The sequence below is a fragment of the Artemia franciscana genome, chromosome 6 (genome assembly GCF_032884065.1).
Source record: "Artemia franciscana chromosome 6, ASM3288406v1, whole genome shotgun sequence".
Lineage (NCBI taxonomy): Eukaryota > Metazoa > Arthropoda > Branchiopoda > Anostraca > Artemiidae > Artemia > Artemia franciscana.
Window position 1 is genome coordinate 6,758,053 of NC_088868.1, and position 24,543 is coordinate 6,782,595.

Consider the following 24,543-nt stretch of genomic DNA (forward strand, 5'->3'; position numbering starts at 1 on the left):
AAAATCATCTCACATAACTACAAACTTGAGAATCTATGGGATTATTTATCGGTATAAGATCTACAAAACGACACAAAAATCAAGGCTGTATGATTAGTACAACCCTTTTAAATAGTAAAGGAAGAATATCTTAAATGGCAAATTTTAAAGGAAACTGATGATAATAAAAAAAAAAAATTCACGGCCAAAAATTTTGAAATATCGTGGCAAATCGAGAGGCTCCTTTACAATTCTCTACATCTTCTAAAATTAATGTTATTACTACTTTTAAAAATTAGAGGTGTCCCCACTAATTAATTTTTTATGAAGCTCTAAAGAAAAAAAATGGAAATTTGCTTAGCCTATTCATGTTAAAGCTTTCAATGAAGCCACAGGAATTTTTTCATCAAAGAATCTGCTCGTGTCTGTTATTAATACGCACTTCACTGCTATAGGAAAATAGCATTAGCTTCAAACCTCGGAGATTGACCTTAAATTAGACTGGGCGAAAATGTTCATAGAGCCTTTTAATATTAAATTGTTATAAATTGGGCTTAAGGAAATATCTCCCTTGTCTCTATTTATGGCCAAATTTCTTTTTATATGTTGTTTTTTTTTTATCTCAATTGCCTCTTTAAAGGATTGCAGTAGGCCATTTACGGTAGGTATTAAAGTTGCCTCTTCAAAAAGAACTAAATGGTCAGACCATGTTCAAAGTTGTCATAAAAATGACAACTTTGATTCAGCTCTGGCCCATTATATATACGAAAATCCTGACCATTTAGTTCTTTTTGAAGAGGCAACTTTAAAGTTTAACAACTGCAGTTCCTGCAGTCTTTTAAAGAGGCAATTGAGATAAAAAAAAAAAAACATATAAATAGAAATTTGGCCATAAATAGAGACACGGGAGATATTTCCTTAAGCCCAATTTATAACAATTTAATATCAAAAGACTCGATGAATATTTTCGCCTAGTCTAATTTAAGACAACCTGTCCGCATATCTAATGAAATCCGAAATTGTAGACAGGCGAAATCTGTTGCAAGGCAAAGGATACTTATTCAATCTGATTGGTAACTTCTCTTTCATTGATTTCAAGTTGGTTTTTGTTGTTTGATTCAGTGTCTCTTTATCTCTCGTACAGTTCACTTAAGAAGGTTAGGTTTTGCTTTTTTTTTGTTTCTTTTTTTCTTTTTCCTCTTTCTTATTTTTTTGAGCGCTGAGGAAGACTTGGCGGAGGTCCTTGTCGAAATATTTCCTTGTTTTTCATATTTTGCTACTGGCTGACAAAATCCTCGTTTTTCACCTATTTGATTTTTCATTTATTATTTCCTTTCTTGTTTTCGTACGGGAGGAGGGAGCAGCCCCTTTTATATACGAAGTATTTCTGTTCGTTTTAAGTTTTAATATCACTCCTTACTTTCAGTAAAAAAAAACTTGTTTTTTTATTTAATCCCAAAAGAACTACAAGATTAGCTGCAGAGAAGGCAAATATCGCAATAAGAAATTATTCCAATTTTTAATAAATACAGTTAGTGAAATGAATGAACCTTTTTTAGCTTGTAAAATGTTAGCTTTTATCACGCAGTCTTGGCTGAACTTTTCGTTAAGAAGTAATGGTGCCTAGGCTATTTTAAAAATGGATTTTTAACTGAGAACTTTTATGGTAAGTGTGTTATTGTTTATTATTTTCCTTGCTGAAGACGGCCCTTAGATATAGGGCCAAAATATTCAAATAGGTTTTGTTCATTCATTGTCTTGGGAAGAAAAGTCCTCATTATTCTCTCTTCTGCATTTGTATTATGGAAAGGCAGTGTGGTCCTCGTCATTATTTACGTTATTTGTTCCAGCAGATTATTTAAAAAAAACGTAGTACTATTAAGATGACTGAAATAGCAATTTTCGTTCCCAAATCACCTACAAATGACAAATTATCCTCGCTAGAGAGCCGCCGTGCAAACTGGAGTATTTTTGGCCGTGCAAATTTTCGCCGCGCAAATCGCCGTGCAAATTGGAGAAATTGCCAAATAGCAATGCTACTTGGCAATTTCCAAATTTGTTGGCAGATTTTGTCTGAAAATGCTATTTTTACATACGAAAATTAAGATTATTTACATAAGAAAATTAAGAATTATTTTTCATAAGAAAATTAAAACTTAATACTTAAAACTTAATAATTAAAACTTTAGTAAAACTTTTACATACGAAAATAAGTTTTGCTCAAAGTTGTGCTGTCAAAGAAGGCACAAGTTGTGCTGCTACAAGTTGTGCTGTCAAAGAAGGCACAAAGTTGTGCTGTTCTCTTGGTTAGTTGCGACTGAAAGATTAAAACATTTAAAGCGCAATTGAAAGTAGTTTATATAAGAGAATTTAAAGGGCGGGTGAAATTAGTCTATATATATGTAGGAGAAATAAAACAACCAATTAGGACCAGGGGTTCAATAATTAGCACAAACTATACTAAAACCCAGAATACCTTTAGTGAGCCTTTTAGCTACATTGTTGTGGATAATTTGTATGTAGTACCAACTTATTGATAGGACTCTCTGCTTTGGTGGCTTTTATTTGCTTCTTTAATGCTCTTCTTCTTTCACTTTGGCTCGATTTATTCTTGAACTATCCTCTTTTTTCTTCTAGCTTCTTCTACTTCTCGTTCTGGGCTGGATTCGGTTCCTTTAACCCCTGATGGGTCCTTTCCAACTGACAAAGAGATCAGGATTGTGGAAAATCCTATTGTTTCTCTAGCTTAATTAGTGATTGTATTATATGTGCTCTTCTTTTACCCTTGTGTGAACTAAAAAATGCTTGCAAACTGAACTGGGTGTCAAATAATAATTTTTTTTTTTGCCACGTGATTTTTATAAAGATTTTCTAAATTGTGGTTTATGAAAACTTCATGGCTCGCATAAGGTTTGATAAAATTTAGTATCTTCTCGTCATTAACGCAGCAACTCTCGCCACAGATGTCACTGATTATTCTAAGGATTTTAGTGAGGTCAAATTCCTTTCGGGGGGGGTGGGGTACTGCTTATGATCCCCATATAGGTATTTTCAGACATCGTATTATTCAAAAATTAGGGACTTCCGTACAATCCAGAAAATATTCGAGAAGTTTGCCAAATGTAAGATCTAAGAAAACCGGTTTCATAGCCACAAAGACAAATGTCGGGTGACAGAATTTATTGGACTTGTTTTAGCATAAAATAATGCTACAAATACTGAAGTTGTCAAAATCATTAACCCATCATTAACACAGCAACTGTCACCACATACCTCAGTGATCATTCTAAGGATTTTAGCGAGGTCTAATTCCTTCGGGGGAGGGGGGTACTTCTTAAGATTCCTAAGTAAGTGTTTTAAGACACCGTATTATTTAAAAATTAAGTACTCCCGTACAATCCAGAACATCCCAAGAAGTTTGCTGAATGTAAGATCTAAGAAAACCGGTTTCATAGCCACAAAAACAAATGGCGGGTGACAGAATTTATTAGACTTGTCTAATTTCGGCTATATATTTGCACATTAAGGCGTCGGGGAAAGGTTAGGTCACTTTACCCCCACCCCTTCTAATATGCAAATATATAGCCTAAATTATATTATTATATGAACTGAAGTATGATGTGTTCATCATTATGAACACATTTTAGTATATTTCAATTTTTTTTTAGTATATTTGAAATTTTAGTATATTTCATTATGATTTACATAACTTAACTTCTCGAGTATGTTCTGGATTATACGAGAATACGAAAAATTGTAATTCAGTGGATGATGACGTAGGAGAAGCGTAGTGGTAAATGGTATGAATGATTCAAGTGTAATAAATACCATTTTAAATAGTTAGATTGACAAAATGACTCAAATTAGCATAAAATAATGCTGCAATGACTGAATTTGTCAAAATCTATTTTTTTTACACATCAGCAACTCTGCCGAAATTTTTTAATTTTATTCGTACTTGGAAGAAAACGTTTGCTCCTTGAAATATATTCCATAATCTTTGGATCGTAGGAGAGGGGTAAGAGGAAGCCCTGAAGTTAGGTCTAGTATACTCTCCAAAAAAGAAAATATTGACCTCTTTTGACACTTTTTCACTTTTTATTGACACTTTTTCTCTCCCCCGACGGTAAGGCTTAAATGCAGACATTGGCTCTTGTCTGGTTAAGCAACTATTGAAGGCAAACCATAACTTTTTTCTGGTTTGTTATCGCTAAATTGCCTTTCTTAAGCTAATATGATTTCCCGGAATCGACTTTTTTCTTTAATGTTTACTTTATTTCCAATTAATCCAATTTAACAAGCCTAACAAACTTGAAATTCAACTTTCAGGTTAAAACCAGATCATATTTGGTATAAACAAGAAAAATTATCTTGGTTACGGTCCTAAAATACGCAGTAAAAATCAAATCTAACGCAGTAAATATGCAATCCAAAGCATTGAAAAACTAATAAAAATAACAAGTTATAACTCAGGTTGAATTCTAATTAAGTCGTTGATACCAAAATGGGGATTTTAGGGTTCAGAGCGATGGAGGGGAGAATTAGGAGGGCTGGAGACACTTGGCCAGGGCCCAGAAATTTTAGGGCGCAAAATTTTAAAATAAATAATGTAACCGGTTATAATCATTCTACAATTTTTAAATTTAATTTTTATTGAAATAAAGTAGAGGACGCAATTGGCAGTAAGTATAAGTAAATTGAATCCGAAATTTTCATTTTTCCCGTATCTTCATAACCATTACTACCGAGATAATTAGTAGTTTCTTGAGTCTAAAGTAAGAAAAGTCAGACTTAAATAAATGGAAAAGTTTATTAAACAATGAAAATGTTGTTAATAAATGAAAATTGTTTAAAAATTCACCTACAAATTTGTGGAAGACAGGAAGGGGAGACTAACTTGAGATTTTACGAGCCCCAGAACTGTCATCCCGAATCGAATTCTGCATTTACCTTGTCATCTTAAAAAGTCCAGCTAGCATAGATTGTCATAAGATACTACAGGTTTTTTTTTCTGAAAACCTATATTTTCGCAAAACATGATGAACTTACAAGCAATGTGTAGCATTAAAAAAATGTTCTATAACGTAAAATCAGTATAATGCTAGAAATTATTTTAATAGAAAAAAATAGAACTCAATCTCGGTTGGGAAAATCAGATCAATAAATTAGAATGTTAAAAGAAATTTTATGTTCACGAATTATTAATAAGATAAATAGCAACTTAATAGCAACTTATTATTTCCGTAAAAAGTAAAAAGAAATAATGGTTTTACTCTAATAATGGCACGTTTTTATACTTTAGGAAGTGGGGTGGATTTTGTAGATAACTTCGAAGACCACACTGCCTTTCCATGACGAAAGTAAAACAGTTCAAAATAGGGATGATACCTTTTTATTGACAGTGAATAGATATGAAATTATAGAATATCGCCAGAACATTCTAGAAATTTTTTTCTTCTTTTCGAAAAAGTCTGGTCAATTATCCAACCCGGATAATGGTTACTTATTAAAATCTCTTTTAACAACGATAATTCCTCCTCAATAAATTTGGAGATATTAACACTGTATATGTGTTCGAAATATCCAGTTAAATAATTTTATATCTATTCTCTGTCAATAAAAAGGTATCATCCCTATTTTGAACTGTTTTACTTTCGGGGTGGATTTTGAAAACCAATATTTCCAAAATTATCTCCAAACAGCTTGGTAATTGACGATCAAAATAAGTCGAGGGGGGGGGTATCCTCGACTATTAAATTGACCAAATTCATGGGCACTTCTTATTCAAATTGTCAATATTTGTTTCATTATTGCCCCCTCCCCCGAAAAAAATTCCTGGTGAACGTATCTGCGTTAAAAAGCCGACTCGTAGTAGCAGCTCAGTTTTGAGTTTGAAATTATTGTTGACAACCCAGATTTGATTGCAAAATATAAAGCTTTGTATTAATCACCAGTGCTTTCAATGGAACTATATGTGCTTTGTTTTGTAGTTTATTTAATGTTTTGAATTTTGTGTGTTATTTTTTGTTTTTTTTTGTGTGTGCCGTATGTGACACTTAGATGTGCCATATTTTAATTGCCAGTTGTCAAAGTAGGATGGTACCTTTGGGATTCTATTTAAGTTCTTCATTGAATTTTATTTTTTGGAAACGCTTAAACCTACATTGTCCGAGTTTCATTGAAGAAGTTGAAATATTTGCAATATTCTTTTTTTCTTGGGGGGGGGGAGCAATATAAAAAATTTTCATTCTTAAGAAAAATTTTAATTTTCAGTTGATTTTTTTGAAATGAAAATTTCTTGCCTGCCGCATAGTTCATGGAAGGGATTGTATAACTATTTTTGTTTCCATTTTAGTATGGTTGTGCTTTACGTGATATACTTGTTATTTCCTGTTCTATGTTCCTGATCTTTTCTATTCTTTTTCTTTCCTTTGTAATCATTTAAGGTCTATTCAAAGTCGTAGCACCAAAAGAAGGAAAACATATACCATTGGATCCAGCATATTCTTTGGATTTATCATTTATTGAATTTTTTTGGGGGGAGAGGCAAAATTTGTAGTAAATATAAATATAATTTAATACATCGCTTAAAATTTCGAAATTTTGGGGAGGAATGATATGAGCTACAATGGCCCTTTCTTCTGTGCATGCTTACCCGTCTCCTCTGAATCATGAAAACTTTATACCATGGTATCACATCCATTGATACGTAGAACACATAAAGGGGATTTTTGCAAAGCCCAGGCCTCCAAAAATAGAACGATGAGCTATTTCTTTTATTACTGTTTTCAGTTAGATTCATTACCTGGTGGCTACCACACACGCTGGGTTGGGTGGTGACCTCAGAGAAACTTTGGAAGTTTGTTTTCCCATTTGTCCAAAATCAAAAGATAAATAAAGGATGCGCTTACATTTTTTTCTTTTTTTTTCTTTGTTTTTACCTGTTTGTTTCCGTTCTTTCTTAGGGCTGTCAAATTCTTCGATATAATTTTTCAGTAATTGGATGTATTAGCTGCTGTGAAGGGTCACCGCATAAAAGAGATTAAAGCTGGTTAATTTCTTTTAATTAATTACCATAATTACCCCAGGTTAAAGCTGCAAATATTTTTGTTGGGTGTTTAAGGTGGATCTCCGAGGTTTGAAGCCAATGCTATTTTCCTATAGCAGTGAAATGCGTATTAACAGCAGACACGAGCAGATTCTTTGATGAAAAAATTATTGTGGCTTCATTGAAAGCTTTAACATGAATAGGCCGAACAAATTCGCATTTTTATTCTTTAGAGCTTCATAAAAAATTAATTAGTGGGGACACCTCTAATTTTTAAAAGTAGTAATAAAATTACTTTTAGAAGATGTAGAGAATTGTAAAGTAGCCTCTCGATTTGCCACAAGATTTCAAAATTTTTGGCCGGGAATTTTTTTTTTTTATTATCATCAGTTTCCTTTAAAATTTGCTATTTAAGATATCCTTCCTTTACTATTTAAAAGAGTTGTACTAATTATACAGCCTTGATTTTTGTGTCATTTTGTAGATCTTATACTGATTAATAATCCCAAAGATTCTTAAGTTTGTAGTTATAAGAGATGATTTTTAGCAATAATTCTTAGTATTCAAGATTTTCTCCTTTCTCATTGGCTTAAGCACTCCTTAAGGGGTTTGCCAGAATATCATTAAGAATGTTGACATCTCCTTATTATTACGACCAGATTTAAAAGGAAGTTGAAAACATGTATAATTGGCAACAACACCTTGAGGCAATATCATTTTTAACACCTCATACGAATGGGAATTTGTTAGGTTACACAGCTGTTACAAAGCAGATAAAATTATTGGCCTTTAAAAGTAAAGAAACACCGATTGTAGGCCTATAAAATGTATGAACATTATTTTTAAAAAGAACATCATTCTTAAAAACATATCATTTTAAACATTATTGGCCTTTAAAAGTAAAGAAACACCGATTGTAGACCTATAAAATGTATGAACATTATTTTTAAAAAGAACATTATTCTTAAAAACAAATCATTTTAAACATTATTGGCCTTTAAAAGTAAAGAAACACCGATTGTAGACCTATAAAATGTATGAACGTTATTTTTAAAAAGAACATTATTCTTAAAAAGAACATTATTCTTAAAAACACATCATTTTAAACATTATTGGCCTTGAAAAGTAAAGAAACACCGATTGTACGCCTATAAAGTGTATGTACTTTATTTTTAAAAAGAACAATATTCTTAAAGACACATTATTTTAAACATTATTGGCCTTTAAAAGTAAAGAAACACTGATTGTAGGCCTTTAAAATGTATGAACATTATTTTTAAAAAGAAAGTTATTCTTAAAAAGAACATTATTCTTAAAAACACATTATTTTAAACATTATCGGCCTTTAAAGGTAAAGAAATAGCGATTTTAGGCCTATAAAATGTATGAATATTATTTTAAAAAAAGAACGTTATTCTTTAAAACACATTATTTTAAACATTATTGGCTCTTAAAAGTAAAGAAACGCCTATAAAATATACGAACATTATTTTTTTTATCTAAAGTTGTAGGATATTCGTCCATTTTAGTTCCACGGGATCTCATTTTATTCCCAATAGTGCCGTATCTTAGAATATTTTGGTTTTTCCCCAACATCTCATATAGTTGACGATTTATAGGCTCGTTCATAAATGACTGATTACCCCGGTTTGGAACCGCGGTAATCATATACTTTGCTTTACGGAGTTAAAGTCATATATTCCTGAAGGTACATAATAAACATTGGGCAATCTTGCCCTGGGGTCATAAATACAGGTAAGGGAGGAAGGAAACCTCTTAGGGGTATTTAATAAATTTTTGAATCTACTTATATTTATATACTATTCGTCAAAAACAAGAGCTAAGAGCTCATATGGCACTTGTGACGAGCTCAAGAGGAGCCAAGAGCCAAGAGCTCATGTGATATGAGCTCTAGTAAAATTCTAAGAATCAATAGCTTGCTTTAAGAGAAAAATCAAAGGCTTAATGCCGGTCGGGATTTAAAACAAGAGCTCTGAGACACGAGGTCCTTCTAAATATCAAAATTCATTAAGATCCGATCGCCCATTTGTAAGTTAAAAATACCTCAATTTTTCTAATTTTTCCTCTCCCTTCAGCCCCCAAGATGGTCAAATCGGGGAAAACAACTGTAAAGAGTCAATTAGTGCAGCTCCCTGACATGCCTACCAATTTTCAGCGTCCTAGCACGTCCAGAAGCGCCAAAATCACCAAAGCACTGAACCACACCACCTAAGTCCCCCAAGGAAAGCGGATCCAGTCCGGTTACGTCAATTACGTATCTACGGCGTTTATAAGCGTTTTCCAAGTTTTCTGGTTTCCCCCTCCAACTCCCCCCCCCAATGTCAATAGATCTGGTCGGTATTTAAAAGAAGAGCTTTGAGACATGAGTTTTTTTTAATTATCAGATTTTATTAAGATCCGATCACCCATTCTTAAGTTAAAAACACTTCAATTTTTCTAATTTTTCCAAATTAACAACTTCCAGCTCCCCCAAAGAGAACGGATCCATACCAATAATATCAATCTCGTATCTAAAGCTTGTGCTTATTCTTCCCATCAAGTTTCATTCCGATCTCTCCACTCTAAGCGTTTTCCAAGATTTCCGGTTTCCAAGGTTTCTGTTTTTCCCTCCAACCCTCTATATCCTTGGATCCAATTCGAATTGAAAATGGATTATCTGAGACATAAGATTCTTCTATATATTAAGTTTCATTAAGATCATATCACCCATTTGTAAGATACCTCGATTTTAACGTTTTCCAAGAATTCCGGTTTCCCCCTCCAGCTCCCTTCAATGTCACCGGATCTGGTCGGGATTTAAAATGAGAGTTTTAAAGCATAAGATCCTTCTAGATATCAAATTTCATTAAGATCTGAACACCCGTTCGGAAGTTACAAATACCTCATTTTTTATAATTTTACCGAATTACTCCCCCCCCCCCACTCCACCAAAAAGAGCAGGTCCGAGCCGGTTATGTCAGTCACCTATCTTGGACGTGTGCTTATTCGTTCCACCAAGTTTCATCCTGATCTCTCCGCTTTAAGCGTTTTCCAATATTTCCCCCCCCCCCCCTAATGACACTGGATCTGGTAGGGATTTAAAATGGGAGATCTGGGTTTCGAGGTCCTTCTAAATATGAAATTTCATTAAGGTACGATCGCTCTTTCATAAGTTAAAACACCTAATTTTATGTATTTTTTTTTAGAATTAACCCTCCCCCTCCCCCCAACTCCCCTAAAGAGAGCAGATCCGTTCCGGCTATGTCAATCCCGTTTCTAGGACTTGTGCTTATTTTTACCATCAAGTTTCATCACGACCCCTATACTCTAAGCGTTTTCTGAGACATGCTATCCTTGGAAATATCAAATTTCAATAAGGTCCAATCTCTCCTTCGTAAGTTGAAAATACCTTATTTTTTTATTTTTCAGAATTAACCCTCCTCCTCCCAACTCTCCCGAAGAGAGCAGATCCGTTCCAGTTGCGTCAATCTCATATCTAGGACTTACGATGGTTTTTACCACCAAGTTTCATTCCGATCCCCCCACTCTATGCGTTTCCCATAATTTTTGGTTCCCCCTTCCAGTTTCCCCCCAATATCACCGGATCCGTTCGGAATTTAAAATAAGAGCTATGAGACACGATATCCTTCCAAACATCAAATTTCATTGATATCTGATGACTCTTTCCTAAGTTAAAAATACCTCATTTTTTCTAATTTGTCGGAATTAACCCTTCCCCCCCAACTCCCCCAAAGAGAGTGGATCCGTCCAGTTACGTCAATCACGTATCTACGATATTTGCTTATTCTACCCACCAAGTTTTATCCCAATATCTTCACTCTAATCATTTTCCAAGATTTTTGGTTTCCCCCTCCACCTCTGGCCACTGTCACCAGATCTTGTCAGGGTTTGTAACAAGAGTGCTGAAGCACAAGATCCTTCTAAATATAAAGTTTCATTAAGATCTTATCACCCGTCCATAAATTACAAATACCTCATTTTTCTAATTTTTCCAAGTTACCCTCCCCCCAACTCTCCCAAAGAGTGCGGATCTGGTCCAGTTACGGCGGTTACGTATCTTGGATGTGTGCTTATTCTTCCCACCAAATTTCATCCTGACCTCTTCACTCTGAGCGTTTTCCAAGATTTCTGGTCCCGCCCCCACAACTCCCCCCAATGAAACTGGATTCAGTCAGATCTAAAATAAAAGATCTGAGTTGCAAGATCCTTCTAAATATGAGATTTCATTAAGATTCGATCACTCCTTCGTAACTTAAAAATACCTCATTTTTTCGAATTAACCGTCCCTCCACTCCCCCCTACAGACGGTCGAGTCGGATAAATGATTATTTCTAATTTAATCTTGTCAGGTACAGATTTTTCTCATTTTTCACAATTAACCCCCCTCCCTACTTCTCCAAAGAGAGCGGACCCATTCCGAATATGCCAATCACGTATCTAGGATTTGTTCTCATTTTTTCCACCAAGTTTCAAACCGGTCTTTTTTTCTGAATTAACCGTCTCCCCACTCCCCACAGATGATCGAATTGGGAAAACGACTATTTCTAATTTAATCTAGTCTGGTTCCTGATACGCCTGCCAAATTTCATCGTCCTAGCTTATCTGGAAGTGACTAAACTAGCAAAACAGGGAAAGACAGACAGACAGACTGACAGAATTTACGATCACTATATGTCACTTTGTAAATACAAAGTGACACAAAAACTTACTAATACCACAGAAATTTACGAAACTTTTTCTAAGACCTTTTAAGCCCTGGAAGCAAGAGATAAATTAGGGTCTAACTCGGTGTCTTCAAGTATCGCCCTGATTTACGAACAATTAGCTACAACTGAAGCCCAGCTGGAGAAAATAAGAAGTCATCTGCTGGAAAATATAACCAATCAAACAGTTCGTGGTAACGAACTGTAGTAAGGAGCGACCCGGCTCAATTGTAACCGAAACTCTAAAAAATGGAATTTTGATACCAATAGTTACATCGAAAGAATCGCATTTTAATGCTGATTTTAAATATATAAGTTTCATCAAGACCAGTTATACCCATCGAAAGTTACGAGCCTGAGAAAATTTGCCTCATTTTAGAAAATAGTGGGAAACACCCCCTAAAAGTCATACAATCTTAACACCATCAGATTCAGCGTATCAAAGAACCATAGAGTAGAAGTTTCAAGCTCCTATCTACAAAAATGTGAAATTTCGCATTTTTTTTGCCAGAAGACAGATCACGGATGCGTGTTTATTTGTTTCTTTTTTTGTTTGTTTTTCCTTTTTTTTTCCAGGGGTGATCTTATCGACTGAGTGGTCCTAGAATGTCGCAAGAAGGCTAATTCTTATGGAAATTAAAAGTTCTAGTGCCCTTTTTAAGTGACCAAAAAAATTGGAGGGCACCTACTCCCCCTCCCACACTCATTTTTTCACAAAAGTCACCGGATCAAAATTCTGCGATAGCCATTCTATTCACCATCGTCGAAAAACCTAATAACTATGTATTTAGGGACGTCTCACTCCCCCGCAGTCCCCGTGGGAGGGGCTGCAAGTCACAAACTTTGACCTGTGTTTACATATAGCAATGGTTACTGGGAAGTGTAGAGACGTTTTCAGGGGGATTTTTTTTGGTTTAGGGGGGATTTGAGGGGGGAGGGTTACATGGGAGGATATTTCCATGGAGAAACCTCTCATGGGGGAAGTGAATTTCAATTAAGGTGGCGCAGGATTTTCGAGCATTATTTGAAAAAACAATGAAAAAATAAATATGAAAAGTTTGTTTCTACTCAAAGTAAGGAGCAACATTAAAACTTAAAACGAACAAAAATTATTATGCATATCAGGGGTTTACCTTCTCGTTATACCTCACTCTTTACGCTAAAGTATTTTTAGTAATTTCAACTATTTATTCTACGGTCTTTGTGATTCAGAGGTCATTCTTAAGGAATTGGGACAAAATCTAAGCTTTAATGTAAAGAGCGAGGTATCGACCAGGGTTGAACCCCCTCATATACGCAATAAAAACATACGGATATAGAAGTTCGTTACGTAAGTTCATTCGTAAGTACGTATATTTTTTGCCAATGAAAACGTTTGTAAAAAATTAAAAGTTCTAGTTGCTTTTTTAAGTGATCAAAAACTTGGAGTGCAACTAGGCCTCCTCCCTCGCTCCTTTTTCTCAAAATATTCCGATTAATTGCAATTAATTCATATGCAAATTTCGCTTTAATTATTATGTGCGGAGAGCCAAGATCAAAACATGCATTAATTCAAAAACGTCCAGAAATTAAATAAAAAAAACAAGCTTTTTTAAATGAAAGTAAGGAGCAACATTAAAGCTTAAAACGAACAGAAATTACTCCGCATATGAAAGGGGCTTTTCCTCCTCAACGCCCCACTCTTTACGCTAAAGTTTCTTACTGTTTTAAAAATAAAGTTAATAGAAAGAGTCAAACTTTAGCGTAAAGAGCGGGGCGTTAGGAGGAAAAGCTCCTATCATATACGGAGTAATTTCTGTTCGTTTTAAGTTTTAATGTTGCTCCTTACTTTCATTTACTTTCAGTTACTGAAAAGTTCAATGATCCAAATTCACTGAAAAAAGAAGGTACTGAACTGATAATCAGCCAGGTTTATGGTTCAACCACGCTCGAGTTTAATCCATAGTTTGCAAAAATTGAGCAGGCTCTACTAGGTAGTCTGAGATTTCAAACTGAAAATGTGGAGGATAGAATTGGTCGAATAGAAAAAAAGCTTGATAATTATGATCAAGAGTCCATGCTTGATAGCCTTGTATTTCATGGGTTAAAGTAGTTACCTGGTGTAGAAACTCATACGACGATATCTAATATTATAAATAGCAAATTGTCTGTGCTGGGCCCTTTACTTTATTTAGTTTACGTGAACATGATGCACGTTTATCTAAAGGATACATATATTACTAACATTTTTTCTAACAAAATTTGCAAAATCTGCAGATAATTTAATAGCTAAAGCTCATATTACTCTCAAAAGATTAGAGATGTTTACAAGTTTAAGTTTGCTGTGTGTGAATGTAAAGAAAAATTTTTACTGACATTCTGTGGAGTGGGTGATTCTGTTGATGTATTCAGTAAAGTTCTATTTGGTGAAAAACCTATTTTACAAGCTATATCACTGCGGTACCTCGGCTTCCATATTGATTCTAATCTATCGTAGAAGCATCATAGCGACATTATCTCCACCAAAGTTGCACTTGGAGTTGGCATCCTCAAAAGATTGAAGCATATTCTGCCGGAACATACTCTTCGCACGATATATTTTGCAATAATCTACCCATATATCATACGGATGTTTAGTCTGGAGAAGCAATTTTTATGTTTTTTACAAGCTAAATGGTTTTCTCATAGTTTTGATCGGACGATTTCGCTAAAAAAAAGGGGGTGGGAGAGGAGGCCTAGTTACCTCCCAATTTTTGGTTACTTAAAAATACAACTAGATTTGTTTTATTTTTTTACAAACGTTTTTGTTAGTAATATACATTCGTACCTTACGAATTAGCTTATGCAACGAACTTATATAATTGTATATTTTTATTGTGAGGGGGTTTGCCCCCTCGTCAATACCTCGTTCTTTACAATAAACCTTGAATTTTGTCCCAAATCTTTCAGAATGACCCTTGAATAACAAAGGCCGTAGAATAACTAGTTAGAGTTATATAAAATACTTTAGCCTAAAGAGCAAGGTATTGTGGAAGAGATGAACCCCCTTATATAAGTAATATTTTATGTTCGTTTTAAGTTTTAATGTTGATCATTACTTCCAGTTGAAAAAAAAATAATTTTCTCATTGTCTTTTTGTAAATGATGCTAGAAAATCCTACGACCCCTTCATGGAAATTCTCTTCACTCATGAAAAATTCCGGCATGGAAAGATCCTCCCACTCAACTTGCCCCCCCAACCCACCCTAAACCCAACACAAAAAAAGTCCCCCCGAAACGTCTGTACACTTCATAATTAACAACTATTATGTGTTAACAATGGTCAAAGTTTATAAGTTGCCGCCCCTCCCCCGGGAACTGTAGTGGATTTAGTCATCCCCAAAGACATAGTTATTAGGTTTTTGACTAAGTTAAACACAATGGCTATCTCAAAATTTTGATCCGGTGACCTTGGAGAAAAAATGTGTGTTGGAGGGGGTCTCGGTGCCCTCCGATTTTTTGGTCACTTAAAAAGGACACTATAACTTTTAATTTACGTTAGAATGAACCATCTTGCGACATTCTAGGACAACTAGGTCGATACGATCACCCCTGAGGAAAAAAAACAAAAAAAAAAAAACAAAAAAATACGCACCCCGTTATCAAAATACAAAATTCCACCATTTTTATGATAGGGGCTTGAAACTTCTACAGTAGGTTTCTCGGATATGCTGACTCTGATGGTGTAATTTTTTGAAGATTTTGTGACTTTTAGAGGGTATTTCCGCCTATTTTCTAAAATAAGGCACATTTTCTCAGGCTCGTAACTTTTGACCGGTAAGACTACACTTGATGAAACTTATATATTTAAAATTAGCATTAAAATGCAATTCTTTTGATGTAACTATTTGTATCAAAACTTTGTTTTTTAGAGTTTTGGTCACTATTGAGCCTAGTCGCTTCTTACTACAGTTTGTTACCACGAACTGTTTGAAATAGTAACTTGTAAATGAATAAAAGTAATACATTCTACTATAACGTTGAGATAGAACTTACTAATGTCTCAGGTTTTCCCGTCCCTTTTTTGTTTTTGTATTTTTTTTCTGCCCATCGTGAAAATTCAAATGCTAAACTGTTATCTGACTTGTAATCAACCAAATTCAAATGGTCAGCTGTTACCAATTAGACATGTGAAAAATCTAAATTCCCTTAAATCCGGTCTTAATGTTCAGGGAAAGTCAACAGTCTTTAGATATTCTGATACAACCCTCAAGGAGCAATTAAGCCAATGAGAAAGGAGGAAATCTCGTAACGTATTTCAATGTTATTGGAAATAGAATTTGCTTTCAACCTAGGAGATTGACCTTAAACCTGGTTGGCCGTTTTTTTTTTTTGTTTTTTTTTTATCCTCACCTTAAAACTATACCTGTAAATATTACAAACCTAAATGTTTTTAAATATTTTCGTCTTATTTGCCAGCTGGTAAGCTCCCACTATTTTTGTTGACTAAAAAAGGCATTACTAAGATTCATAGAATTATTCCTTTTATTCATTTTTCACCATATACGTACTTGTCCACTATTTTTTGGGGGTGGGGGTGGGGTCAAGAATTATTTTGCTATTTTTAGAGAACCTTGGGCTGAAAAAGTATAGGAAGATCTGCTCTACACTATACCTGTGTACGATTTTCCTATTTTATCGCGATAAAAAATAACTACAAGAAAAGTTTTCATTTGACACTCTAGGCACTTTAGCTAGCAGTGCTAGCTTTCAATTTTTCGTTAGCCCTCGAAGACAGCTTGTTAGCCCTCGCTAGCCCTTGCGTAGTAAATGCAAAAACGAGCATAAAAAAAAAGAAAATCGGCTTTATCTATTTTTGAACATTACACTTCAGATTATCAAACAATTTTCTCCAACAACGATTCGATTTGCTGGAGAGAGGAATAAGTATAAAAAACAACTAAACAGCAATATCTGTAAACTTTGCGAACATAACCTTCTAAAAGCAAGAAAGGGGGAGGTGGGTTAAACTGGAAAAGTCGTACATTTAGTTTTTTTTCCTTTTTGATTAATGTGGCCTTTTATTTTTTCCTTTGTTATTAATTTCAATCCCTTCTTTTGATTTTAGGTTGATATTCCGACAGCCAGATGGTAAATCTCGTTCAAAAGGTTATGATGTATATAAACATGCGTATTTATTCTGAATTGCTTATAACAATTATAAAATTGTAGTCAAGTTGTAGCTGTGTGAATATATTTTATTTTATGGAGATACGGTGATAGAACTGTGCTATCCTTTTAGGTTTAGTATAAATCTTAATCTTACTAAACTTCAAATATCGGTTGAAATAAATCAGGAAAGACGGTACGATTTAGATTTAGGGGTGCAAGGTTTATTATTGCACCCTCGCCCCTAAATTAAAAAAAAAATGTCTTTGTTACTTCATTAAAAAAAAAAGTCCTGCTTCGCCCCTCCTACATTTTCTGGAGTTAGCACCTTTGCCAACAAAGTGGGACGACACCCATGTGAATACCACTTGACCGAATATTGCTTTTTAGATGAATATTTTTACTTTAAATTTGGTAATTACTTAGTTCATTTCCGCTCCAAAACAATAAGTAAAAGAACCAAATTCTTAAATTTATGGCATGAATCTAACAACGTTCAATGTTACTGCAAAAGTGCTTTAAAATCAGACATTATTTAGGTTATTTAATATGTTTTCAAAATTAAGTTTTTCGCATTCATTTTCGGCAAGTACTACTTTTAAAGAATTTGTGCGCAATTGGGTGCCAAAATTTGAATTGATGGCATAAGATTTATTGTGCCCACATCATTCATTTTCGGCATGTACTACTTTTAAAGAATTTGCGCACAATTGGATGCCAAAGTTTGAATTGATAGTATTAGGTCTGTTGTGCTCACAGTAACGCATAAAGATCACTTAATATACCGTTATTTTCTGTCTACAATATTCTAAGATTTTTCAATGCGACTTAAAAAATTATTTTTGAAAACTTAGTATTCATATTTGTTCGTGGAAAATATGAAGTCCCATATTTGTTCAAATCTTTCTTCTCCACATGTTTCCAGCCACGTGTTGAGATTTAGAAGAGAGTAATGTCCCCTCCAAGAACTAAAATGGGTAAAAGATTATCTTTACGTGGAACTGTTTTTTCCTTCGTCCCAAATTTAAACATCATATTTATTTTTATTTTCAAAATAATTTAAAACAAATTAAACTCCTTTTTTTACTGTTTTTCTTGTGGTTTTGTTTAACGATTCATAGGAACGAATAAACTGCCACTTCAAATACTGCCAAAGCAAAACAACTAATAATAGCAATTTACTTGAAAATAATTAAAAATTACAAGTCGAGGCAAATTCACATGAGAGTTTATTGGGAGAGTTTAGGGGTAAATGGGAAACCGTTTCAGAGGCTTCTAACTGCCTAAATGCCTGTACCAAAGAAAGAAAAATAAAGATAATTTTTACCCTGTGAATAACGAAAACAAAGCAATTATTTCGGCAATCCATTAAGCCATTTTCAGTAGCTGAAAAATGTATACACTATAACAAAAAATTTACCTTCGCTGAGGCGGTCTTAAGGGGGGACAGAGGGGCATTGCCCCGGGCGCAGAAATTTTAATCGCAAAAAATTCAAATAATTTATCTAGCGGTAACCATTTTGAAATTTTATATCTATTAAAATAAAGTAGAGGGCTTAATTAATAATGAAAATAAATTAGTAATTATTTAATAAAATAAAACTAACTTAAGAAATAAAAATAATTGAATAATGATAAGCAGATTATAATAACTAAGATAATTATTAATAATTAAATAACAAAAATAAATTATTAGTTAAGTAATAAATTGAAAATAATTTTGTTAATAAATAAAAAAAATTAAGTTTGGCCTAAAAATTTTGTGGCTTACAGGGGGGGGGGGTCTAATCAAGATTTCGCCCCGGACGCAACAGAGGTCAGGATCACCACTGGACCTTTGAAAGGAGGCAGACATGAAGACCCAGTCTGGGTATTAAAGTAAGACATAAGGCGACTTATTTTTTCTTCATTCCGTAAGAATTATACAACATATAGTTTCAGAGCACTGAAGACGTCTTAACAGAGGCCACTTCTGAAATATCTGCCTTGTTTTTGTTATTCAATACCTGCCTTGTTTTTTGGGTGATAATTATTCTGATTTGTTTTTTCTTTTTGTTTCTTCATTTTTTCCGTTCTTCGTTTTTCATTACATCATTTTTAGCCAGTGAAGTCTCGGAACCTACATGCCTGTGGCAGACTATTGATTTAAATTCACTTCAGTTAAATTCATACGTTTAGAGAACCACAAAATAAACTTCACCTGGGAACAAAGCGTTCAAGAATTCTAAGTAACGATTTGCCTAGTTCTGTCACTATTTCTTATACTGGAAATTATTATTGTATCTTGTGTTTTAATAAGTATTTTAAGTCCGTCTTTTGTTTTTAATTTTTGAAGGTCAATGGGCAGTGTACTACCAACAAATACTTTTCTTGTCTGAATTTTCCGTGGAGAGATGTTAAAATTTGAGGATTTGTTCAGTTTTTTACCATCTCTGCTGTGACTGGAACATATGTTTATATCCTTTTAGTCTTTTCATTCCAAACATGTTTCTTCTGTTTAAAAAAAATGAAATTAATGGGCTATAAGGTGCCAAATGATTTTTTTTTTTTTTTATTCGAAAAATGATTTTTTTTTTTTTTTTTTTATTCGAAAAATGATTTTTTTTTTCTTCATTTTAAGATGATAAATGGTTTTGAAATAATTCTTCATTTGTGTTTACGCGTGTTATTTTTTGTTTCATTGTTTTGTAACTTCAACATTTTGACATAGTATTCATAAGATTTTTCCCCCTCAATATCTACTTTCCAGGGAAATAAATTGCTGCAGAAAATAGCCATGATATTGATTTTTGAAACAGCTCTCTGAAAAAAAAGGCATACCACCAAATTGCCACTCGATGAAATTTACCATGAACTTCAAAGAAAACAGAAGTAAATTTAGTCACGTACACGAATAAAGGAACGCATCTGCTGGTATCGCATAGCGCGTACTAAAACGGGCGTCCACATCATCTTAGAAATTTAGCGCGAGTCATTCTGTAGTCGCATTCGTCGATTAAAATAGAATAGACGCGCAGTGTGATGCGTATCCCATTATGTGCCGCATCTATTAAAATATCTAGACACGTAATGAGCTGAAAATACTTGGGAACAAATTGGTATTTATTTAGGCTTTCTAGCTAAATTTCTCCGCTTCTTTCGCTCTAGTCTAACATTAAATTCAACGAAGTGCAAGAAGAAGAAAAAAAAAATCAACAAAGAATATGAATTATGAATCTTGGCTTTTTTATTGACCGTCAGAACTATAGTATGAATGATATTACAGAAGACAGTATCATAACACAACAAAATTGAAAAAAAAAAAATGATTGGGTTGAAAGCTTCGATGACGAAGGCTTTCCGTGACGAAGGTTCGATGACGAAGACGTAAATTTTCTTTTGTGCTGGTGGTTGAATTATACTAGCACACCGTTAGTGTTCTAATGGTGATTGCGTTGGTGGTTCGATGATGGTTCGGCGAGCTAATTTTTCCAGGCTGTAAATTTTTGGTAGAACTAGTTTTCTCAAGTTTTTTTTTTCTGGCAGTGCATTAGAGGCAGCATTGCCAGGTTCTGGAAGGGCGCTCTCCGTTACTCTTAGGCAAATTAGGGGATCTATGCTTAATTATATGTCAATTGCAGTAATTTCAACAACCACCTATGATGTTGTACAGACTGCTACTTAATCGGAGAATAATTTCAGCAAATAACATTTAAGTAGCCACGTACAACGTACTCACTGTTTATGTTAACGTTCAAAACAGGATCGTTTGCTTATATTACTTTAAACTATTTATACCGTTGCTCACTAGTAACCGTGAAAACCTCAATAACTGGTGCATATCTTTACTTCATCCCTTCATTACGAGCTTCCCCCTGGGCTCAATTTACAAGTTCGTTCAAAGGGGGGATGCTGGAACTCGGATTAATTTGGTTAAAATAAAAAACGTGGCAGAATTATTAGAAACGTGTACGAAATTGTGGGAAAATGGTAAAAACGCTGGTCTTTTTAGTGAACTTGAGCGCGGAACCTTCTTCCTCTGTGTACGTGCCAGTCTCTAATTTTTTTACGAGTCTAATTTTTAGCGTTTGAATTCCCAGAGCTTTAACTTGGAAGTACCCTTATCCAATGGAATATCGTTTGCACCTTATGCCCACCGTTCTTGAAATTCAGGTATTCCTCTTGGATTAGAAAGACTTTTATGGATTGTTTTGTTCTAGTCATATTAAACTATGCTATGCTATATGATTTAGTTGAGTTTGTTTGACATTGATAAAAACTTGTTATATACTATCTGTAATAAAAGTTGCATATGGAAGTGTTCAAGCTCTTTAGGCTAATCGCTTGAGGTTAGGGACTCGAGGCTAATTGAGGTGTGAAATTGCTACCCATACTTGAAAAAAGTAGTCGTATAAATTTTTCGCAAGCTCTGTGAGTGTTCTGCATGCTTCAGTTAATATAGCAAATTTCGAGGATGTATCAGATTAACGACGCCTCTTGACTACTAAGGTCCCTGCGTCGGCCCTGCAGTGCATTGCTACAGCATGATTCGATCTCTGGGTCCCGTATTACCAAACTGAGGTCAAACCCACTGCGCCACCACAGGACAAAAAATTTCGAGGATCCTTCTTACTTTCTTGAAGTTTGAATTTATCTGTTCTAATGCCTTTTTCTTTATTATTTTATTACTAGCTATTCATTTGTTAAAACAAAAAAAATTATAGAGCATAAAAAAATAAAAAATAAAAATAGTCTAAAAATTGTATATTGTGAGCGCATAGCCAGAATTGAAGGTGGAATATACCCCCTACTAAAAACTCACTGTCCGCTTGGGAAAATCCTATAAACCAAATCTAAAACTAGGGGGAAAATCTCTTCTTCTATCCATGAATATTCTAGTGAAACTGAATGAAAACCAAGAAATTTCGTTGTAAGATGACTTTTTTCGAAATTCGGTTTAAAAAAATTCATTTAGTCAGGATTTGTTATCTCTTAATTGTGCGCTTCTTCTTGAAAGTAACAAGAGATTCCAATCCCAAATAAGAATTTTTTAGACATATATATATTCAAGTATATTTTATTCCACACAGGACCGTCAGTTTATTCTCATGTCGAAATTTGGCTCCTGTTTTTTTTTTATTTCAACGCAATAGCGGTAGTATAAATTATAATAGCAGTCGTCATTTTGTCCTTGGCTTATATGTGGCTTGTGAACACAAGCCTTATTTAATAACTGCGAATTGATGCTTCTGAGAAAAGCCAAACTCTTTGCCAATTTGTTCAGTTAGTACATCCGTGCTATGTCTAAAATACGCACCTCCATTAATTAAATTTACCAGCCACCTAAGGGCTCAACCAAACTTCGAAATGTAAATCAATTTTGAATTTTTAAGTACAGTGGACATTAAAATGAAAACATTTTTCCCCGTAGGCCCATCTTAGGTCTGTTCGTGCCTAAAACCGTGATTTCCTCAGACTTTTCTTTTGGTTGTCTTTTGGTGAAGTCCTTAGAATGGAACCAAATTTTCGTCTGTGTTGCAATGTTGAACTGCAAAAATAAGTAAGCAAAACTAATTGGCTAAATTTGACAGTGCTTTTCATCTGTCAAATTTCAAATATTACCAATATTGTTTTTGCCAAAGAAAACTGCATTTTAAAAGAGAAGGTATCCTTCAGCTGAATTGTGCCATATTACAGTGGTGGTTCTGGCCTCTCTTGTACCAAGGGCAAAATCTTGATTAGTGCCCCCTTCCCTGTCTCCCACAAAATTTTCAAGTCAAATTTTAACAAAATTTACATTTGTTAACATAATTATTTTCAATTTATTAATGAACCAATAGTTGTTTTTTTTTAATTTACTGTTTAGATTGTTAGAAATTATTTTAGTTTAAATATTTTAATTATTATTATGGGATTATTTTTATTTAAAAACTGCGCGTCCTATTTTTGATTAATAAAATTTCGAAAATTACAGAATGATTATAACCATTAGATTATTCGTTTGAAATTTTGCGTCCCTAAAATTTCTGCGCCCGCGGCAAGTGCCCTGTCTTTCCCTCCCCTAAAATCACCCCCGAGCTGCTACCAAAAACCGTATAATTACATTATACGGTTTTTGTAACTTTTTCGTTAAAAATTAATTTTCCGATTTCTCCTAATTATGAAGATGTGTATGGTTGTTTAAGTTTCAACTTTAATTACCTTTCTTATTTCCCTTTCTCTACCCTTGGTACTATAAATTGTCGAAAAATTGACTAATAAACCTATGCAATTCTAATTCTATAAGCCGCATTTTGACATACGATGATGTGTTAGACGAAGACAATTTGTCACTTTGGATTTTTGCATTTTTACGTAGTGGTTTTTGGGATTGTTCAGTAGAGTTGCGAAAGAAGGAGTGCTACAATCTGGATTCCACTAGGTCTGGTTTCCGTTGTCCTGGCTCTGATGGGTAGGTCAGATGGGGTATTGATGGAAGTCCTGACCCGTCCTTGGCAGCCGGTATCAGTGCTATGAAATTCAACATGTCTAAGATCCAAATCAATAGCTGAATTTATTACCATTAAATAAAAATTACATTTATTTTGTAAGAGGATATAAAAATTCAAAAATTTAAATTGAAGCTAGCTATCCTTGAGCGTCACAAGTGTCTTCCAACAGCATTTGCTCTATAGCCTTCTTTCATACCCACCGTGTTTGGTTTCACAAGAATACAATTTTACTTATTGGATGTTTTCTCTGTGAGTTTTCAAGCCCTTTGAATTGTTAAAAATTCTTCCATCAAGTTTCTAGTATTTATTAAAAAACAAATTTTTCCTGTTCATTTTTTTCATTTTCTTATTTATAGTGTGGTCGCGTTGGACCTAAATTTTAATCTATTGCCGTTAAATAATGGATTCTGTTATTGTTCTACGACATAATTAAAGTTGAGATATTTAAATTGTTGCTGGTAATCTTCAAACCTAACAACTGACAATTCAAACCAATATCTGCTCAATTTATGTTGTCTTTGGAAAGTTTGATTTTTTTTTTTTTTTTTGTGGTCCAAAGTTTCAGGAGTGCTTTCACATTAGAACCTTTCACGTAATCAAAACTTAACATTGTACATTACGTTCTGTAATCTTACGGAGCAAATTTTGTACGTATCGTTGACAGCGCCAATTAAGCTCGAACTCTAATTAGAAATTACGTGACGTACACTTATGTTACGTTAGGTAAAAGTCAAAATAGCAGCAACACAGTGAAAATTCCAAATTATTAATAAATATTGAAAATAAATTAATAAACTGTTACTATAAAGCCTTTGACGTTTGACCAGGGCTTGAATCGCCAGTAAGGCTTGTGGTCCCGATTAGGACCTGCGACTTCTATCAGTCGTTTTACAATTTATTTAGTCCTCTATTATTTTTATTGTATTTTTGCCACGCCCTTGGCTTTTAATACTGATGTCTTTTTTTTAATGAATATATATATATATATATATATATATATATATATATATATATATATATATATATATATATATATATATATATATATATATATATATATATATACATATATATATATATATATATATATATATATATATATATATATATATATATATATATATATATATATATATTTATATATATATATATATATATTACATGTTCATAAATGTTAATTTATGAACAGTAGTTA

General features: G+C 33.7%; 1 protein-coding gene across 17 annotated transcripts in view; it reads left to right on the top strand.

Annotated features, from left to right (window-relative positions):
* The window catches only part of LOC136027968 (protein NDRG3-like), a 221,938-nt gene extending 200,763 nt beyond the window's left edge, over positions 1-21,175 (top strand). For 9 of the 17 annotated variants that reach the window (XM_065705449.1, XM_065705450.1, XM_065705445.1 and 6 more), the window contains one exon: positions 16,838-21,175. Coding sequence is in view for 13 of the 17 variants with exons in the window: in XM_065705445.1 (XP_065561517.1) it covers positions 16,838-16,842 (5 nt within the window). In the remaining 4 variants the exon portion in view is untranslated. Of the gene's footprint in view, positions 1-2,616; positions 2,739-16,837 lie in introns of all 17 variants that reach the window. The other 8 variants (XM_065705440.1, XM_065705443.1, XM_065705455.1 and 5 more) reach the window with 1 other exon arrangement.
* Positions 21,176-24,543: the final 3,368 nt, after the last annotated feature.